The sequence below is a fragment of the Hypomesus nipponensis genome, chromosome 12 (genome assembly GCF_054491055.1).
Source record: "Hypomesus nipponensis isolate SF chromosome 12, ASM5449105v1, whole genome shotgun sequence".
Taxonomy (NCBI): Eukaryota; Metazoa; Chordata; class Actinopteri; order Osmeriformes; family Osmeridae; genus Hypomesus; species Hypomesus nipponensis.
The window spans coordinates 2,956,799-2,977,500 of record NC_140372.1 but is presented as its reverse complement, the minus strand read 5'-3'; the positions used below and the strand labels follow the sequence as shown (position 1 = coordinate 2,977,500).

The 20,702-nt window shown below is 50.5% G+C and overlaps 2 protein-coding genes across 3 annotated transcripts in view; one reads left to right on the top strand and one right to left on the bottom strand.

Moving 5' to 3' along the window:
• LOC146260670 (BTB/POZ domain-containing protein 9-like) overlaps positions 1-2,150 on the bottom strand; it is a 5,670-nt gene extending 3,520 nt beyond the window's left edge. For both annotated transcript variants that reach the window (XM_084668682.1, XM_084668684.1), the window contains exons 1-4: positions 2,003-2,150; positions 1,582-1,777; positions 1,081-1,444; positions 562-832 (exon numbers count right to left, since the gene is read on the bottom strand). In XM_084668682.1, the coding sequence (XP_084524808.1) occupies positions 562-832; positions 1,081-1,444; positions 1,582-1,766 (820 nt within the window). In that variant the 5' untranslated portion in view covers positions 1,767-1,777; positions 2,003-2,150. The remainder of the gene's footprint in view (positions 1-561; positions 833-1,080; positions 1,445-1,581; positions 1,778-2,002) is intronic.
• A 3,418-nt stretch (positions 2,151-5,568) lies between these two features.
• LOC146260669 (histone deacetylase 4-like) overlaps positions 5,569-20,702 on the top strand; it is a 29,986-nt gene continuing 14,852 nt past the window's right edge. The window contains exons 1-3 of the mRNA XM_084668007.1: positions 5,569-5,707; positions 8,142-8,526; positions 16,553-16,621. Coding sequence (XP_084524133.1) covers positions 8,505-8,526; positions 16,553-16,621 — 91 coding nt within the window. The 5' untranslated portion in view covers positions 5,569-5,707; positions 8,142-8,504. The remainder of the gene's footprint in view (positions 5,708-8,141; positions 8,527-16,552; positions 16,622-20,702) is intronic.

Sequence of the window (20,702 nt, the reverse complement as noted above, 5' to 3'; positions counted from 1 at the left end):
TCAAGATGCGAGAGTGTGTGTGTGTGTGTGATAGGCAGATTTTCTATATGTAAGGCTGTCCCTAGCTAGGGTCAAGAGGTCGCTCATTGGGCCCCTGCAAGGACACATATAGATCTGGGATTGTGCTCTGTGTAACCTCTGGAGCGAGAAGAGGCAGAGAATAGTCCCTGCCTAGTCTAAACTGAGTTATGACTGGATGTTGTAATGACTGGATGTTGTAATGCTTGCTATATCTGCACTGTGCTGCCATACATAAAGGCCATCTGACCGACGTGTTCTTCACTCATGCTGACCACTCTGCAGGTCACATGATCTGAGCTCGTCTAATAAACAAAGTGAACCCTTTTCCATTGTGGTGCACCCTTGGCCTACCTTCTGACAGAAACCCATCTAACAATGAGTGACCGAGTGTGTGTGTGTGTGAGTGTGTGAGAGTGAGTGTGTGTGTGTGAGTGAGTGTGTGAGTATGTGTGTGTGTGAGAGTGAGCGTGTGTGAGTGTGTGTGAGTGTGTGAGTGTGTGTGTGTGTGAGTGTGTGTGTGTGTGTGTGTGAAAGACTGACTGAGCATGCCGCGGTAGTTGAGGTCCATGTCCCGGCTCTCGGAGCGGGTCTGGATGGCGTCCAGCAGCTGGTCTGGGCTGAGCAGGCCGGAGGGGCGCACCACGTTCAGCATCTCAGCCAGGCTCATCAGCGGCAGACGTACCGCCGACATCACTTCCTGCGTGGCGGCCGGGTCGTCGTCGTTGTGGCGACACCAGCGGCAGAGAGCCTGGAAGATCTCCCTCTCAGTGGCGGCAAAGGAATCCCTCTGTACCACGGCAAGGAGAGCAGTCTGCACACGCGAGCGAGAGAGAAAGAGAGAGAGAGAGAGAGAGAGAGAGAGAGAGAGAGAGAAATGACAGCTCAATTTAACGAACAGATTACAAAGATGACCAGAAGCCTTATCATCCCTCTTTGCGAGTGATAGACCCATTTCCAAACGGACCATTTCAAAAGTCAATTTCCGTAAAAAGTACATACAAAAGTACAATCTCTATAAAGAGCCTAGGTTTTTCCTCCCCGGAGGATGGTGGGCGCTACCTTAGAGAGGGAGATGAAGCCGTCAGAGGCCAGCACCTCTGGGGCCTGCTTGTCCACGTAGGAGCAGCAGGCCTGGGACAGGCCCTGGAGGCAGTACAGGCTGGCCACGTCGTACACCAGGCACACGTTTTGGGTGTGGAGCGCCGTGCGGAGGAACTCGCAGGTGGAGTCCTCCAGTGGCTGGAGGCCGTAGCGGTGAGCCAGACCCAGGAAGTCCAGAAGGACGTCTTGCCGGGCTGAGGTGAGGCTGGCCCGGCCTGTGTACAGGTACTGGAGGAGCATGGAGAAGGCCTCTGCCTGGGTGTCTTGCAGGTGCACTTCCGCCTGGGGCATGGACTCCTTCATCCCGTTATATAACATGGCTCTTAGGAGGGAGGAATAAAGGGCTTCTGTTCATAAAAGCCCAAGATTTAAAGACGGCTAGCCTAGCTACAGCTCATCCACTGAGTATAGGCTAACTATGGACACGTTCCTAGTCTCGACGTTGACGGAAAAACGTACCTGAAGTACTGGCACCGAGCGGCCAGGATAACTCGGTGGGCAGGGAAGCGTTTACCTTCCACCAGGAAGGTGACATCGCTGTACTCCTCGCTAGACACCAGAGTGCCCAGGTGTTCAGACAGAAGGTGCAGATGATCTATCTCCGACACAGACGTCGGGGGTCGTAGACTGTGGCTGTTACTCATGGTGCTCACATCTGGAGAGACGTTAACACAGAAATTTAAGTATTTAAAACTGTTGGCACTAATTAGAACCGAAATCGTATTGTAAATCGCTGGCTTGAAGAATTGGAGCTATCTACATTTTGACAGGAAGCTAACTAGACTGCAGTGCTAGCTCTTAGCCCAATAGTTCACGTGAGCACTACGTTAGGTAGACAACCTTGCTAGCTTGTAAAGCTACATGCAATCAATTTCCTTACTTGAGCCAACGTTGCTTTTCTTATGATCCAACCAAGTATAAAACTTGACCACTGGGGCACTGATTATAATAATCTCAGCGAGGCTAGTTATGGAGGCTAGCTAGCTACCCATCAACCGGATGTTGTTTACACTGAAGGAATTTAAATTACGTCATCTTTCATTTCTACCCAACAGAGGGCGAGGGCGTGCATGTTACGATTTAAATTAACGGAGCTTTTGTTTCTCAAAGACAAGGAACGTTTAATTGAAATTGTGTCTTAGGTATAGTAACGCCGTATTGTAAGGCACATTGTAATAATTGCTTTACCAGCTTAATAACCATTGGATGAACACCTGGCGTAATGCCTTATTATACCATCCGGTGGCGCTGTAGGCTAACGTGTGTCAAGACGCTGGCATCAACTTCCCCTTTCTATCAGGCAGGCTCCTTCAGTGTCTGTTTTTAAATCCAAACTTAAAATGCACTTACATGCACTAGCGTTATCCACCAATTCTTGAGTTGTAATGGTACTTATTTTACTGTTATTGACTGTGTTTAGTTGCTATTATGTATTTTATGGTGTCTTTGTGCTTTTGTTCGGTACCTCGTTCAGCCTTGACGTGTTAGTGTTCTTTATAAATACAATTTACTTACTATAAGTGTATCTCGCTCTCTCTCTCGCTCTCTCGCTCTCTCTCTCTCTCTCTCTCTCTCTCTCGCTCTCTCTCTCTCTCGCTCTCTTTCTCTCTCTCTCTCTCTCTCTCTCTCTCTCTCTCTCTCTCTCTCTCTCTCTCTCTCTCTCTCTCGCTTTCTCTTTCCCTCTCTCTCTCTCTCTCTCTCTCTCTCTCTCTCTCTCTTGCTTTCTCTTTCTCTCTTTCTCTCTTCTCTCTCTCTCTCTCTCTCTCTCTCTCTCTCTCTCTCTCTCGCTCTCGCTCTCTTTCTCTCTCGCTCTCTCTCTCTCTCTCTTGCTTTCTCTTTCCCTCTCTCTCTCTCTCTCTCTCTCTCTCTTGCTTTCTCTTTCTCTCTTTCTCTCTCTCTCTCTCTCTCTCTCTCTCTCTCTCTCTCTCTCTCTCTCTCTCTCGCTCTCTGTCTCTCTGTCTCTCTCTCTTTCTCTCTCTCTCTTGCTTTCTCTTTCTCTCTTTCCCTCTCTCTGTCTCTCTCGCTCTCTCTCGCTCTCTCGCTCTCTCTCGCTCTCTCTCGCGCTCTCGCTCTCTCTCTTTCTCTCTCTCTGTCTCTCTCGCTCTCTCTCTTTCTCTCTCTCTCTTGCTTTCTCTTTCCCTCTCTCTCTCTCTCTCTCTCTCTCTCTCTCTCTCGCTCTCTCTTCTCTCTCTCTCTCTCTCTCTCTCTCTCTCTCTCTCTCTCTCTCTCTCTCTCACTCTCACACACACACACACTTTTGAGTGTGCCTGTTTCTGTGTGAGCTTTTAGAGCCTCTGTTGCCTTGGTCTGGGCTCAATTTCTGACGGCTCCTGCTTCTTTGATCCTGGCAGAGACGGGCATGGCTCACAGGCATGGGGCCCAACTAGGTCTCGCTGACTGCCAAACACTCCATATACCCTGCCTGGAACAAATACAACTACATCATGATGTGAGGCTGACCACAGCCTAACACCGGCTAAATGTTTCCAAATGTTGTTCTTTGTGATTCTCCGTGTGTTCCTGTTAGGGTTAGGAGGAAAATATTGCGCAGATTGTGTGTGTGTGTGTGTGTGACGGCAGTTGTTTGGTTGATTATGCTTGTTTTCTCAAAGGTAAGGGCCGCATTTCCCAGATTCGTTAAGAAGTTCTTAACGCTAAGAGCTTCGTAGGAGCGTTCGAAGAGCGTTCTGGAGGGTTCTTTGTACGCTCCTAAGAAGCTCTTAGCGTTAAGAGCTTCTTTACGAATCTGGGAAACCCGGCCAAGAACATTACATTGTTTCACGCAGCCTCGTCCCATTTGATGCTGTAAAACACAATCGTCTCTGTGTGTGTAAGACATAGTGTAAGTGCACACCAGGTGGGCTTCATTAAGCTGTCATAAGGATGACATAGCAGACGCCAGTACCAGTCATAACAACTGATGTCAATACATTACTAAAAGTTATGGCAAAAAAAATCACAACACTCTGGGGAGCTGTTATAACACACACACACACACACACACACACACACACACACACACACACTATTAATAAGGCCTGGAAACTGTTCTTCTGTGAAAGGTAATTACTTTCTAAAGCATGGGAGTCTGTGATGGACTAACTGGCTGTTCTATAGGCCTATTAGCTTCTCACTGCCTTTTCTTTAATGACCTCTCTTTATGACCATTTTAACACTTCACTGTGGAATGTTTTATATTCAGGCTTCTTAAACTTTGCAAAGTCTCCATGCCGAAACGTAGGTTACAGAACAAATGTAGTTTTAAATATCGTTTTTAGTTGCGAAGGACCGTTTGTAACCTAAAGCTCTCTTACTGATTGCAAATACTAATGAGTCCAAATGTCCTTTGTTTATTTTGACTGGCTCAGTCTTGCCAGTCAGAACGAAGATGGTTCATGCTTCATGTGATAACGTCACTTAAAGATGTGCAGCTGTTCAACCGATGAAAGCAGTAAGGATGTGATTTGAATGTTTGTTCTAAAGATGAGAATAAAAGTTTTTTTATTCCCCTAACTTGCATGGCTCAGGTTCAAACTTAAGTATCAACCTTTGTCATCGAAACAAGACAGCTACGAAGGAATAATAACCCTGAACAAATATCTGTAGAGCACATTATATTTCTTTTTTTTCTTTTTTATTAACTGACACTGAGCTGACAGCGCTTTACCTGGCGCACCGAGGATGACGTAAATTATGTTGTTAATCATACAATCATGTGAACATGAATCTCCAGTTATCTCTCCTCTGAAGAATATTTTTTTTGTATCGTAGGCTATATAAATATTACATGTTGGTCTTGTTTCTCATTAAGTCAGAATAGTCCTATTGTTTTGTCTTTGGGTGGCTGAGATATTAAATCAAATAAAGTTATGGAAATAAATGCTATTGCATTACGCAGCAGAAGACACAAGAGAAGAAGGATTTTCATATTGCAGCAATAAGGTTGAATTGGATAAATGCATCTGTTTCGCAGCTGGTACCAATGTTGTGAAAGGGTATACGATACTAATAACAATCTGTGCGTTGGTATGAATCTCATACCTCATTGAAAGTACAACATGGAGTGGGACACTGCTTGTATTGTTTGCTTTTATGAGAGATCGATTTTTAGTCCTCTAATAATTGACGCTCCCCTCTATACTGTATATCTGGTCATAGTCAATTTCAAAACAATTATATTTGTAAACACGTTGGCACTTACAGTATTTTTTACCGGTCCAGTGATTTTAATCAATGGACGTTTACAAGGAGACACGCCCATATGACCATTTTAGGCGTAAATAAATACATGAATAAGTCAGCAATATATAGAGAGATACATTTAATAGTAGGCTTACTATAGATTACATTAGTGTTTAAACTATTATCGGCTTCACAGTAGCAGCATTGGGACAATTTTATTGATTACAAACCCCGCCTCTTAATACTAGGATGTATGCAGGGGAGCGACACGTGACGTTGTTACCAAAATCCAGTATGGCGGAATCTGTCAGAAAATGATTTTTTCGTCCTGTAGACTTCTCAATGAAAAATACATTGATTCTGCGACATTGTCGGGACACAATCTGGCTTTATTATAATTTTGGTAAGTATATATTCTGGCCATCAAACATATTTGCTTGTTTAGATGCGCATATAATACTGAGGTATCTTGGGCATTGATGCGTTGATCACGGGCGCGGGGACAATCCTATCAAAACAATGTCTGCTGAAGTTTCCAGTTGAGCTGGTAGCGTTACGGGAGCTTGAATCCTACAAATTACATTATATACTTGCCTTTTCTTTTGTGCTATGAAAGTGTAATAGATCTAGTGATACAGCTACATGTCGCCGGAATCGTCGAGAAGTGTGTGGGAGATTAATACTTATCTGGCTTGATATGCTCAAGCTGGCTGATACGCCTCGATTTGTTCTCGAGCTATTTTTAGAACAGGGAAGGGTTTAGCCCATTATTCCCAATTTAAGTGTATTCAGCATATATTTTTGTGTCATGTATTTCGATCATTTCGATAATTCGACTATTTAAAGGAGCTATGGCATGGAAAGTGATGTGTATGTGAATGGGCGGTGGTATGGTTGTCTATGCGTCAACATTTTTGTGAATGGAGGGGCATACGGCTGTTGCCGCGCTGTTCCAGTACCATTTCAATTTTACATTGGCGCCGTTATTAATGCAAGCGTAGATACGGAAGCAGTAGGAAAACATGCATTTCAACGTGTGCTGTCTAAATGTGTACGCTTGAGGTAATATCATATTTGAACGTTGGTAATGATTATTTATATTGAGACGAGAAAGGTAGATCATTTTATCAGTAATCTAGAGTGTTTCTCGATCTCGGCCGCGAGGCTTGTCTCCTCCAATCTGTCACCCATGCACACAGTTTGGGGACAATGGGTTTACACACACGCACACACACACACACACACACACACGCCATCAAGGCCCCAGACCCCCAGCACAGGGAGGATAGTGTAGCGCCGTACCCCAGGGGTGTACCCCATAGGACACACAGCTTCAGCTTCATCACAAAGCATGAGTGCCATGGTGTGCTGTGACCGACTTTTGGTGATTTGTCCCAAGGCTTTACTGTCTGCTCCGCTGTCCTGGGGAGACACCCTCACACACACACACACACACACACCCTCACACACACACACACACACACACACCCTCACACACACACACACACACACACACCCTCACACACACACACCCTCACACACACCCTCACACACACACACACACACACCCTCACACACACACACACCCTCACACACACACACACACACACCCTCACACACACACCCTCACACACACACACACCCTCACACACACACACACACCCTCACACACACCCTCACACACACACACACCCTCACACACACACACACACCCTCACACACACACACACCCTCACACACACACCCTCACACACACACACACCCTCACACACACACCCTCACACACACACCCTCACACACACACACACCCTCACACACACACACTCCCCCTGTCCTCAGGCCAGTATCCACCTCCCCCCTCTCCTCTTCCCTTCCTCCACCTCTCCCCTCGTCCACCCCTCCCCTGCTCCCCTCCTCCCTGCTCCCCTCCTCCACCCCTCCTCCACCCTGTCCCCTGCTCCCCTCCTCCCTGCTCCCCTCCTCCACCCCTCTCCCCTCCTCCGCCCCTCCCCTGCTCCCCTCCTCCCTGCTCCCCTCCTCCACCCCTCCCCTCCTCCACCCTGTCCCCTGCTCCCCTCCTCCCTGCTCCCCTCCTCCACCCCTCTCCCCTCCTCCGCCCCTCCCCTGCTCCCCTCTCCCCTCCTCCCTGCTCCCCTCCTCCTCTCCTCCCCTCCTCCACCCTGTCCCCTCTTCCCTGCTCCCCTCCTCCCTGCTCCCCTCCTCCACCCCTCTCCCCTCCTCCACCCCTCCCCTCCTCCACCCCTCCCCTGCTCCCCTCTCCCCTCCTCCCTGCTCCCCTCCTCCACTCCTCCCCTGCTCCCCTCTCCCCTCCTCCCTGCTCCCCTCCTCCTCCCCTCCTCCACCCTGTCCCTGCTCCCCTCCTCCCTGCTCCCCTCCTCCACCCCTCTCCCCTCCTCCACCCCTCCCCTCCTCCACCCCTCCCCTCTCCCCTGCTTCCCTGCTCCCTTCTCCCCTCCTCCCTGCTCCTCTCCTTTACCCCTCCCCTCTCCCCTCCTCCACCCCTCCCCTCCTCCACCCCTCCCCTCTCCCCTGCTTCCCTGCTCCCTTCTCCCCTCCTCCCTGCTCCTCTCCTTTACCCCTCCCCTCTCCCTTCCTCCACCCCTCCCTTCCTCCACCCCTCCCTCCTCCCCTCCTCCCCTCCTACCCAGTAACAGCAGTCAGTAGACTTGTAGATCCTGGTTTGATGGTTTTGTCCTTTACACTTTAGGTGAAACACCTCACAATGAGCCTAACCTCACATTTAAGTTTTCAAGACTTCTCTTTCTCACTCCCTGTTTCTCTCTTTCTTTCTCTCTCGCCCTCTCTCTCTTTTCCAGACTGGTGAAAGTGGAAGAGGACATCTCTGATTGGATTAACCGAAGTGAAACCTCATGGGGATTGGTTTATAGTAGATGAGCTAACCAATAGGAGGGCCTGTTGGAAGGCCGGTTTCCAATGACAACCAGAGAGAAAGTGTGGATTTACAACCTTGGCCAAACCCAGTAGGCCCATCTCCTTCTCCCTGCGCACAGCCCCAGCGCCTGTATCTTAAAGCGTGTCTATTCTGTACAAGTACAGAAACCTGTCCCTGAATCAAGAAAACACGCTTGCACACGCACAGAACAATTCCACCTCCTTATTTCGACGTAGTCAGCCAACTCACTGATCATCCTAACCGTCTGTCCGTCGACTTGTCAACGATGACCTCGCAAAGTCACTCAGGTAAACCTTTCACTGTCAGCTTGACGTTCCTGCGTGCTAGAGACCGCGCTCACAGGCGTCGAGCAGAGCCGACCTCAATGTGTCTGTGTTCATGAGGGAGCGGGGGGGTTGTCAGCTCTGCTGCGTGCGACTGCTGGATCTCCCGTCTCCTGGTGTTGTAACCAGAGGCCGTCTCCACGGTGACGCGTGTGACGGCGGGAACTGGCCTTTGTCCTGATCTTGCTACCAGAGATAGAGGTCATGTGACACGACTGATGTCGTGTTGACTCTATGCGCCGGGTGATGTGTGTACTATAAATACCGTCGCCGTGGTTACCACGGACCCTCCATAAGCGGCGAGGTAACCCTTCCGTATCCAGGCGTCATCGTGAGTGTCACTGGCACAAGGATGACCAATGAGAACATGGTGTGTGTGTGTGAGAGAGAAAACATGGAGGGCTCTATCTTGTCTGTTTGCTGCTTCGCTCCAAGTAAAAAAAAAAAAAAAAGTGAGTTTGCAGCGGTGGACGTTTCAGCACTGTTGATCCAGAAAATGTAAGGCTGACGCTAGCAGGTAGAGAGGTGTGTCCCTGAGTTTCTCATGATCTGACCAGGACCCCCCCGCTCCCCCCCCCCCCCCCCAGGCTGGTTGCTGTGGTGTCAGGTTCGATGAGCTGTGTACCACACTACTGTGACAAGGCCAAGCTCATTATGCAGTTAGATCAATCCAGGATTAAGGGCGAAGCTCAACACCTTTCAATAGAGACCGTTCTAATACCTGCAGCATCTATACACACATCTATACACACATCTATACACACATCTATACACACGTCTATACACACGTCTATACACACATCTATACACACGTCTATACACACGTCTATACACACATCTATACACACATCTATACACACATCTATACACACGTCTATACACACGTCTATACACACATCTATACACACATCTATACACACGTCTATACACACGTCTATACACACATCTATACACACATCTATACACACATCTATACACAACCTGACTCGAGGTGGGCTTTCAATGAACTCTTTGACACTAGGCAGGGCTCTCACAGCTAACTGGAAATGTAAGTGTTAAATCTTTGTAAATATTTTGGTGTTACAAATCAAAATGAATTTATTTCTTTTGTGAGTGATTTCCTTGCTCTGAGGTCAATATAACTTTGTTCTGAACTTGTACATCTTTGTGCTTGTTTCCTGGTAGTATATTTAGGTTTACGGAATAGCAGGCTAGATTAAACATTACAAGGTAGTTTCTGAGAAAAATGAAACACAGGACACTGATATAGATTTCCTGGAAAAGAAAGCCGAGGTACTTCTTCCATCTTTGAGTTTATCAGCAAACAGATATGACTGAACATGTGACAATCCATGAGGGAGATTAGCACATTAGCAGTTGATTCTTGTTCTTCATTGATGATTAGCGTTGATCTACTGCTGAGACTTCAGCCTTGCGAATTGCATGGTGCAATGCTGAACCGTCATGTTCCCGGATTACTGTTTAGAACACTGTTGCGCTGTTGGGATGCACTTTTTGGAGTAAGACTTCCAGCTCTTTGGTTCTTAGGGAGTGTGGTCAGTCCCACCACATCCTCGTCATGGTTGTCAGCTCATGAGGTGTAGCAGTGGGCCTCTGTGGTCACAGACCACACACGCTTATCAGTTCTCTGTACTCGACAGGCCGTAGGCATGTGGACGTTTGGATAAGAGGCCCAAAATGTGCTGTGTGTTTCTGAATGACATGGAAGTTGAGAGGGTTTTCAGGAATATCCAACCCTAACTGAAACTAGACCTGACTCATTGCTAACACACACACACTCTCTCCACCGTGCAGAGATGAAGTGAGCAATTTGTGAATGGTGGGATTAGACACAGTTTTCCAAGAAGAATAAATGGTGAGGGCTTTATTTGGGCAGTATGACCATTCTAGGCAGACAGAGTCTAAACACTCACCTGCTCTACACAAGTTATTGTTGCGTTCTGTTGTGATTTGTGTGTGGGTGTGTTAGCTAGCGCTTGTATGTCCCAACCCCTGAACTCAACATGCAATTTGTTTTTCCTCGAATACCTTGACATTCGAAATGTAGTTGGCTGTAAAACATTTCCAGCTTTATACAGCCCAGTCAGGCTGGTTGACTGGGCTGTGAAACTATAATGTATTTACGACTTAGGATAACTATCCTGTAGATAAGATAAGACCAGTCAAGGCTGTGCATGGTTGCATACTGTGCCAGAATTTTTATTTTAATTTTAAACATGGATTTCTTTTTGATTGATTTGCGGACTGAAATCAAGCGTGTGAGGGGGTTAGGAGAGGAACCAAGCGTGTGAGGGGGTTAGGAGGGGAAGCGAGGGGGTGAGGGGGTGTGGAGAGGAAACAAGTGTGTGAGGGTGTGAGGAGAGGAAGTGAGGGGGTGAGGGGGTGAGGAGAGGAAGCGAGGGGGTGAGGGGGTGAGGAGAGGCTGACACACAGCACATTATTGTCTGATGCTGACATGAGCAGGGTGACACCAGGGAGAGCTTGACACAGAGAGCACACTCACACGCACACACTCTCACACACATGTGCGTAGACAGACAATGCAGTCCCAGAAATGCAGATAGAAGCAGGGTGACACAGGGATAGGGAGACATAAATACGAACACTCCCAGGTAGTCACACACTGCCACACACACTCTTCCACACACACTCTGCCACACACACACACACACACACACACTCTGCCACACACACACACACACACTCTGCCACACACACACACTCTGCCACCACACACACACACACACACACACACACGCTCTGCCACACACACTCTGCCACACACACCCAGCCTCACACAGAACTAATCACTTTGCACTTCTTCCTGTCTCTCCTCATTCTGTCCCCTTAGTCTGTACTCTCTTTGTGAGAAACAGAAATAATGGGAGAGATGGAAGGGGGAGATGGATGACGAGAGAAAGATGGAGGGAGGAGAGGGGGAGATGGAGGGAGGAGAGGAAGAGATGTAGCGGAGGGGTGGAGGTGTAACTGAATATATCATCACATCTTGAGGTGGTAGTAATCACTGCTCAAGCGTGGGTTTCATGTGACCAAGAGCTGACTGGTTAATGATGGAGGAGAGATGAGACTAGGGTGGATGAGTCTCTGTATCTCTCTCTCTGCTCCTCTCTCTATGACATCATATCTTGTGTCGCGACAAGATAGTGGACTCCGACAGTGTTGAATGAAGCATGCAGCTAGCTGACCAGCCAATGGGAAGGCTCTGTCGAGAGGAAGGGTGTGGTCTCTGTGAGGGCCTCTGGCGGCCGGGCTGGGACGCCCCGCCGTGCGGCCGGGAGGGCGGAGCTCGGAGCCAGCGCGGCCAATGGGTGTGTGCGAGGCCCCGCCCTCCGTTGTCTCCCACGGCGACAAGACGCCTATCTCGCAACCACTATATCGCATCCGCTCTCTCACACACACACGCGCGCGCTGTGGTCTGAGAAGGCCCGTATCAGTTTCTGGTCCGTCCCAGGTCCCCAGGCGCCCCTGACTCTCCAGGGCTCTGTGGGAAACTGCTTGTCGCTGGCCGTCGAGCCTCAGTCTTTAATTGGCATTAGCCAACGGAGCGCGGCGAGGGAGAAGGAGCCAATGACATGGGAGGGACAATTAGAGGGGAACTGGACATCTCGCTTTGATCGCTCAGACTGGGGAAACGGGATACACGGTGTCCTGCCAGACAACTGTCGCTTGCAATCACATTTACAACGACCTCGCTTTTCCGGCGTTCTCCGTGCAGCCGCCTGGCCCGCCTCCTGGCTCTGTTCAGAGAGGGGAGAGGGGGAGAGGGGGGAGAGGAGGAGAGGGAAGGGGAGGAGAGGAGGAGGGGGAGAGGAGGAGAGGGAAGGGGAGAAGAGGAGGAGGGGGTGAGGGGAGAGGGGAGAGGGAAGGGGAGGAGAGGGGAAGGGGGGAGGGGAGGGAGGGGGCGGCGGAGGAGGGTGGAGGATGGGGGGAGGATGGAGACTGTTCAGACTTGAATCTACTGATGCGTCGTCTGTTGAACAGAACGCCAACACTCACACGAGCTCACACACTCTTGTTTCATTATTACTTTAGTAATCGCAATATTGATTTTAATATATAACACTTGTACTGTATCTTTGGCTTATGAAAGGATTATGCGAGAACAACACTGGAAATTTGCCCCTGGGGAGAAAAGCTTCCTTTTATACGTCAACAGTTCCCCCTCAACCTTGTGTACAGAGTGTGTGTGTGTGTGTGTGAGGGTTTGGGGTGAATGGTCATGAATAGTCCGGCCATGCCAGAGTGAGGTCCCTTCAGGACAGGAGCCACAGTTCACCCTGCCGGGGTCACCAGTCCCCCCATCCTCCATGGGGTTGCCATGACGTCGGAGGGGGAGGTGGGGGGGTGGGTTGTGGAACCTGAGGAAGTAAATATGTGGCCGGCAGGAAAGAGCTTTTGAAGGAGAGGTGCGTTTGATACGTTACTCCCCCACGCCCCCATCCTGCAGAATTGACTCTTTTTTTATTGTATTTTTAGTGGCCGCTGCAGGGAGAGGAGGGGAGGGAGGGGGAGGGAGGGGGGGGGGCGACGGCGACCTTCCTGCGGCGTGTCTTTGCTAGAGTTCCACACGGCCAGGGCTGAGACTTCAAATCTCAAGATGTTGCTGATGCATAGCTGAGACAACCTAAAGCGCAGGGTTTGGGTCGGCCTCACCGAACAGCCTCACAGAACAGCCTCACAGAACAGCCTCACCGAACAGCCTCACAGAACAGCCTCACAGAACAGCCTCGCAGAACAGCCTCCCAGAACAGCCTCACCGAACAGCCTCCCAGAACAGCCTCGCAGAACAGCCTCCCAGAACAGCCTCGCAGAACAGCCTCACAGAACAGCCTCGCAGAACAGCCTCCCAGAACAGCCTCGCAGAACAGCCTCCCAGAACAGCCTCGCAGAACAGCCTCACAGAACAGCCTCGCAGAACAGCCTCCCAGAACAGCCTCGCAGAACAGCCTCCCAGAACAGCCTTGCAGAACAGCCTCACAGAACAGCCTTGCAGAACAGCCTCCCAGAACAGCCTCGCAGAACAGCCTCCCAGAACAGCCTTGCAGAACAGCCTCACAGAACAGCCTTGCAGAACAGCCTCACAGAACAGCCTCACAGAACAGCCTCACAGAACAGCCTTCAGCTCCGTGGCAGTGGGGTTACGTATTCAGTGTTTGGCCCATGCCAGATCATAACAAACATGTTGTGATGAGCGCTAGCCTGGTTAGCTAGGGCTGACTGGGGCTTAGCCAGAGGCTAGCAGGAGCTATTTATAATCCTCCACCTCCTGATGCTGTGCCTGCGAGAACAAGAGCGAGCTGGGGGGGAGACTGGGAGACTAGGGCTCCACAGGGAAGATTGACAGAATTGCCGTTGCCTGAAGATTGGAGCTGCGTGCGCGAGTGTGTTTGTGTGTGTGTGTGTGTGTGTGTTTGTGTTGGTGTGTGTTCATCCTATTTTTCTTTCCTTATTTATATCCTCCTTCCCCTCTCCTCATTTCAGCTTTTTTCCTGTACTCTGAAGACTCTCATCCCTCCCTCCCTCCCTCCCTCCCTCCCTCCCTCCCTCCCTCCCTCCCTCCCTCCCTCCCTCCCTCCCTCCCTCCCTCCCTCCCTCCCTCCCTCCCTCCCTCCCTCCCTCCCTCCCTCCCTCCCTCCCTCCCTCCCTCCCTCCCTCCCTCCCTCCCTCCCTCCCTCCTCTCACTCTCTCACTGTGGTCAAGCTCTTAATGGGCCACACAGTCAAAGTCAGTTTGCTAACAAGCCACAGTGTAGAAACACTGCAGACTAGAAACTGAACCTGAGCTATCATTACCTTAGTACAGGATCATGTTACACCTGACACAGGTGGCATCTATACACAAGCCATGCAAAACAGCCCCCCCGCCCCACACACACACACACACGCACACACACATAATTGCCCTTGAGATAGAGGATACACATCTGTGGCTGTATGTGCCCTTGTTTCCCTTGCAAAGTTGAGACGTATATCTGCATTGTTTGGATGGAATAGCCAATGTGGGATATGTAATCTGATGTTGGTTTGCATGGATTGTATGTTTAAGCAAAGATGCAAGTAGCCTTGCCGGCAAATGTGTGTGTGTGTGTGTTTGTGTGTGTGTGGGGGTGGTTGGGGGCCGCGTTTGTCCAGAATATTTACTCAGTAATTAGAATTTTCTGAGCTTTTGCTGCAGACTGCCCAGAAGAGATTTTGCAACAGATCCAGAAGATGGTAATAAAAGGGTGTTTCTCTCTGTTTGTAACTTGGGTTGTGATTTTAAATACCTGTTACTGATTATTTTGGAGGGCTTCTTAAATAAGCAGATTGCTGTTGTCAGTTTTTAATGTTTATTTCTATGTTATTTGGATTCCAATGGAAATGTTTGTGCTTGCTTTTGGGAGGAAAGTTTAGACTTTGATTTTACGCAAAGTTGAATCACAAACTTGGTCTTGTTTTTGAGAATCCCTGATAGAGAGACAGACAAAAGGTGGCTCCTTTGGAACAAGCTCCCAATATAAGTAGCTCTTGTGGCCAACGCTCACAGAAACCCAGATTAGCGATGCATAGGGCATCTCCTCCTTGTTAGTTACAGAGTGTGTGTGTGTGTGGTGTGTGTGCGCGCAAGCAGGCGTGTGTGTGTGTCCGCGTGCGCGAACCAGTTCCAGAAATAGACGGACACAGCAAGACTCCAGCCTGCTTTCTTCTCCTCCGGTCTCCAGAGAGATTTCAAGCTGGGTTTTCATCTCGGTTTTTAAAATAGATTTAGTGTTTGTGCACCTCTTTGCCTTTAGGCTGCACAAAGCATTAACGCTGTGTGTGTGTGTGTGTGCAACAAACCTTTAACCTAACCTAATGCACAAAAGCCAAAGTTTGTGTGTGTTTGTGCAGAAAAGCTTTATCATTACACAAACACCCCCCCGATGAGCGTGTGTGTGTGTGTGTGTGTGGTTTTGTGCTGACCACTCTCCTTCTGCTTGTATCCCTCCATCTTCCTCCTCTCTCTCCTTCCATTATCCTCCCTTTGGTCTTTTTACTCCTATTTTCACCCCCGCACATCCACTTCCAACCATATTTATTTTCTTGTCCCTCCATCTCCCCCTCCTTTCCTCCATCCCCCCCCTCCCCTCCTCACCCTGGACAGCTATTTATAGCCTTGTCTTCCCAGGGCTCAGCATCTACAAAATCCTATTCATGTTGCCACTATAATTACAGACTACACACACACACACACAAGCATGCATGCTTGCGTACAAAACAGGAACAGCCACTCTACATTTGTGTATTTTTTTTCTTCTTCTTCTTCACGTTTCCATGTGTGTACTTGCGTGCATGCGTGTGTGTGTGTGTGTGCGTGCGTGTGCTGTTACACAAAGACAGTTCTTTCTACCTTCTCCCCTACTTCTCTATCCCCCCCTTCTCACCCCACCTCCTCCTCTCCCCCCGCTCCCTCCTCCTCTCCCCCCGCTCCCTCCTCCTCTCCCCCCGCTCCCTCCTCCTCTCCCCCCGCTCCCTCCCCCCGCTCCCTCCTCCTCTCCCCCCGCTCCCTCCCCCCGCTCCCTCCTCCTCTCCCCCCGCTCTCTCCTCCTGCTCTCTCTATCCCCAGCCTCCCCTTCTACCTCGCACACTTGCTATGCTGAGCACAGCCAGCATCAGTTGAGCCCAACATCCACGCTGAACACACACACACACACACACAGCGATGAACACGGCCGCCTCAGGCTGTTGCCTCCAGGCCTGTGGCCCCTAAGCATGAGCTTCCTGTGATTGGCTGATCCAAGCTCCCTCCCGAGGCAGGGAGGCTGGTCCCCATGACTACAGCCTCCGCCTGAAGACACACAGGCAGGACGACGCCCGCTCGCTGGCTCTCTGACCCCAACGGCTGTCCATCCGGTCAGATGAACGTTGCCTGAAGGTCGTCTCCATTTTGCAGACCATATTTGAAGTGGAATGTTCTCTCTCCCCTGCAGATGGGTTCCTCGCTAAAGACCAGCCCCTGGAGGTCCTGAAGAACTCCATGCTCAACCATATCCCAGCAGGTAGGACGCATCTTCATCTCCGTCTGCTGTGCTAGCGTTTGTGTGGTTTGTTTGTCACTGTCAAACACTTCTTTAAGTTGCAAAGTTTCACCTGTAGCCTGCTTGCTTCAGGAGTACAAACTAGCTTCGAGCTCTTTGTTTACCCGAGCTCTGGATAACTGATGGGTTTGGAATTGGAGGAGGGAGGGAGGACTCCACGATTTCCTCAATGTGCAGTGCACTGCCCGTGTGTGTAACCGTCAACCTCCGTATTTGTGTCTTTTGATAAAGCTGAACGGGTCAAAGAGACCTCCAGCCAGCTCAGAGACCTCCAGCTAGCTCAGAGACCTCCAGCCAGCTCAGAGACCTCCAGCCAGCTCAGAGACCTCCAGCTAGCTCAGGGACCTCCAGCCAGCTCAGAGACCTCCAGCTAGCTCAGAGACCTCCAGCCAGCTCAGAGACCTCCAGCTAGCTCAGAGACCTCCAGCCAGCTCAGAGACCTCCAGCCAGCTCAGAGACCTCCAACCAGTTCAGAGACCTCCAGCCAGCTCAGAGACCTCCAGCTAGCTCAGAGACCTCCAGCTAGCTCAGAGACTTCCAGCTAGCTCAGAGACCTCCAGCCAGCTCAGAGACCTCCAGCCAGCTCAGAGACCTCCAGCCAGCTCAGAGACCTCCAGCCAGCTCAGAGACCTCCAGCCAGCTCAGAGACCTCCAGCCAGCTCAGAGACCTCCAGCTAGCTCAGAGACCTCCAGCCAGCTCAGAGACCAGCTAGCTCAGACACCTCCAGCCAGCTCAGAGACCTTCTCAAACTTCAGTACCCCCTTTTCCTTTTTTCAAAATCCAAGTACCCCCCTATACCCGTATGTATTGTATGTATTGTATGAAAATGTATACATTTTCCACTTTTCCTCACATACTCCCTGTAGTACCCTTGTGTACCTGTAGGGGCGTGCGTACCGCTGTTTGAAAAACGCTGCACTGGTCTCAAGTCTTCACGTTGTTGCCGGGCAAAAAAACAAGCTGTCCCTCACGCACAGTCTCCTCTCTCAGAACGCATGTGTTGTTTCTTACCACTCAATTAAATATACTGAATGACATCGTTGGGTATTCCTGGGTCTGTTGTCTTGGAGACGGAGGGCTGTGTCGTAAGTCTCCGGTCCAGGTGGGCTTTCTGGCTCCCAGCTCTGTCCAGACCCCAGGTCCTGGAACCAGGACGGGTTCCCTTGTACACACACACCCTCCCAGATCCAAGCTCACAGACACCCAGATCCACACACACACACACCCAGATCCACACCCACACACACCCAGATCCACACACACACACACACACCCAGATCCACACACAGACACTCAGACACTGAGATGCATTCGTCTGACTGAAAACCACTTTGACACTTTTCCACATTCAGTCCAAGCTCCTATGATCTCCCCTCTGGCCTGGATGGATCTCACTGTCGACTTCAGCCCTCACCTGCACCAATCCCTAATTGTTGTGAAAGGACACCGTCAGTTTATCTCCTGTCTCAAACACCTAGTGCCATGCACACACACACACACACACACAGTCATCTGACACCGCTGCATTAAGTGACTCGGTAGTGGTCTGGGTGGTGACACGATCCTGCTGCCTGTTGATGTAATCTGTGGTCCCCAGTCCCCACGCGAGGGACAGAGGGATTCGACGTTCACAAGCACACCTCTGAACCCAGCCCCCATCAGCCTCTGAACCCAGCCCCCATCAGCCTCTGAACCCAGCCCCCATCAGCCTCTGAACCCAGCCCCCATCAGCCTCTGAACCCAGCCCCCATCAGCCTCTGAACCCAGCCCCCATCAGCCTCTGAACCCAGCCTCCTTCAGCCTCTGAACCCAGCCCCCATCAGCCTCTGAACCCAGCCTCCTTCAGCCTCTGAACCCAGCCTCCTTCAGCCTCTGGGTCCTTGTGCACGTCCCTGACACGCCCGGACATGTTTGGGATGAGCGAGATCGTCTGCTGTCAGACAGGTCTCTGCTTCACACACACACACACACACAGTTCCTTCACACACACTCACACACACACACACACAGTCCCTTCACACACACACACAGTCCCTTCTCACACACACACACACACACACAGTCCCTTCACACACACACACAGTCCCTTCTCACACACACACACACAGTCCCTTCACACACACACACACACACACACAGTCCCTTCACACACAGACACACACACAATCCCTTCACACACACACACACACAGTCCCTTCACACACACACACAGACACACAGTCCCTTCACACACACACACACACACACACGTGTTGCTTCACACACACACACACACACGTGTTGCTTCAGTGTGTGTGTGCGTCTCAGTGAGGAGTGTTTTCCGCTCTGTTCCTGTCGGAGGCGTAATTCTGCTCAGCGAGTCGTCTCTCTTACCTTGTGTCTCTCACACACACCTACTCACGCACAACTAAACACACCGAACCAGCCAGTGTGTGTGTGTGTGTGTGTGTCAGTGATGTAACGCTGGGTGTGAACTCCCCTGCCTCCCCTTGTTCCTCTTCTCCAGACCCCTGCCAGCCTCTCTTGGAAACCCTGTAGCGATCTCTTTTTACACACACACACATACCCTCCTCCCCAGGCCTTTTCACGCATCACTAATGATACGGCGCAGATCGGACAGATATAGCACAGCCTAGCCCAGCTCGGCTCAGTCCGGTTTGGCATCCATTAGCCCTAACGAGCGTGCAGCTGGGCCAATCAGACAGAAGGGACGTGGGCTAGCTAGGCTAGCTGGATGGATGGATGCGCTAGGCTAGCTGGATGGATGGATGCGCTAGGCTAGCTGGATGGATGGATGCGCTAGGCTAGCTGGATGGATGCGCTAGGCTAGCTGTATCATCTGGTATATATAGATGTGTAACAGGAGCTGGGAGTGAGGAGTAGGAAGCCTGTGAGCGTGCGTGCCTGGGGGACAGTAGTAAACAGATTGTGATTTGTAGCTGGGAGGGGAGGGAGAGAAGCAGACAGACAGACAGACAGACCGCAGCATTGTGAAGATGGAGGGTCTTTAACAAGGGCGAGAGAGAGAGAGAAAGAGAGAGAGAGGGAGAGACAGAGAGAGGGAGAGAGAGAGAGAGATTTGAGAGAGTTGCAAAACAAGGTGGTAGGGATGGGGGTTGGGAGGGAGGGATGGTAAATAAAGGGGTGTTGTGTTGATGTTCATGCTGTGAAAGACAGTTGGCGTGACGGAAGAAGGTGGAAACAGAAGGAGTGTGGTTACTGTCCGTGGCCAGGCAGTCTACCGTGACCAACCTGGATCAATAATGACTGATGGATCTATCACTCTGGTCCTGGTCTGGCTCCACCTTGTCCCAGGAGAGAGAGAGAGAGAGAGAGAGAGAGAGAGAGAGAGGGAGAGGGAGAGGGAGAGGGAGAGGGAGAGGGGGAGGGGGAGGGGGAGGGGGAGGGGGAGGGGAGGGGGAGAGGGAGAGGGAGAGGGAGGAGGGGAGGGGAATGTCAGCTCTATCTTTTTTCTCCGCCTCTGTTTTTTGTTTTTTTTTATCTCTGTCTCTTAATAATTTATTTACACCTTTTATTCTTTTATAAAGAGAATCCAAGAAGCATACATTTTTTATTAATGGACCACTGGCATTAGCCTGTGAAAGTAACATGAACATCACAAAGAGGTTCTCTTCTGCCTGGTCTAAGACTGCGTCGATACCAGTTCTGAGAGCTGTGTCAGACGCACCGACCGTGTTCAGCTTCCTCTCTCTTCAGAGTTTCTCCTGAGACTGGGGGCTCTGAAGCACATGTCTGTCTGGGTTTAGCTGCCCTGGAAGAGGGCTGTACCTTCCTCTAATCTGGCGGGGGTTGTACTCCGAGGTAGGAATCGTGTTACCTGACTGTGCACACACATATACGACCCTTGTCCCCCAGCCAGTAAAGAGATCTCATGAAGAAAAATAACTCCAGTTACTTGCTTCTCGCTGGCTGCCCTCAGCTTGGAGCATGATTCAGGCGGCGAGGAAGAAGGGTCTGTGTGTGTGTCTGGGGTGGCACCGAGGGTAACGCTGAGAGGGGGGGGGCGGCGAGGGGAACGCT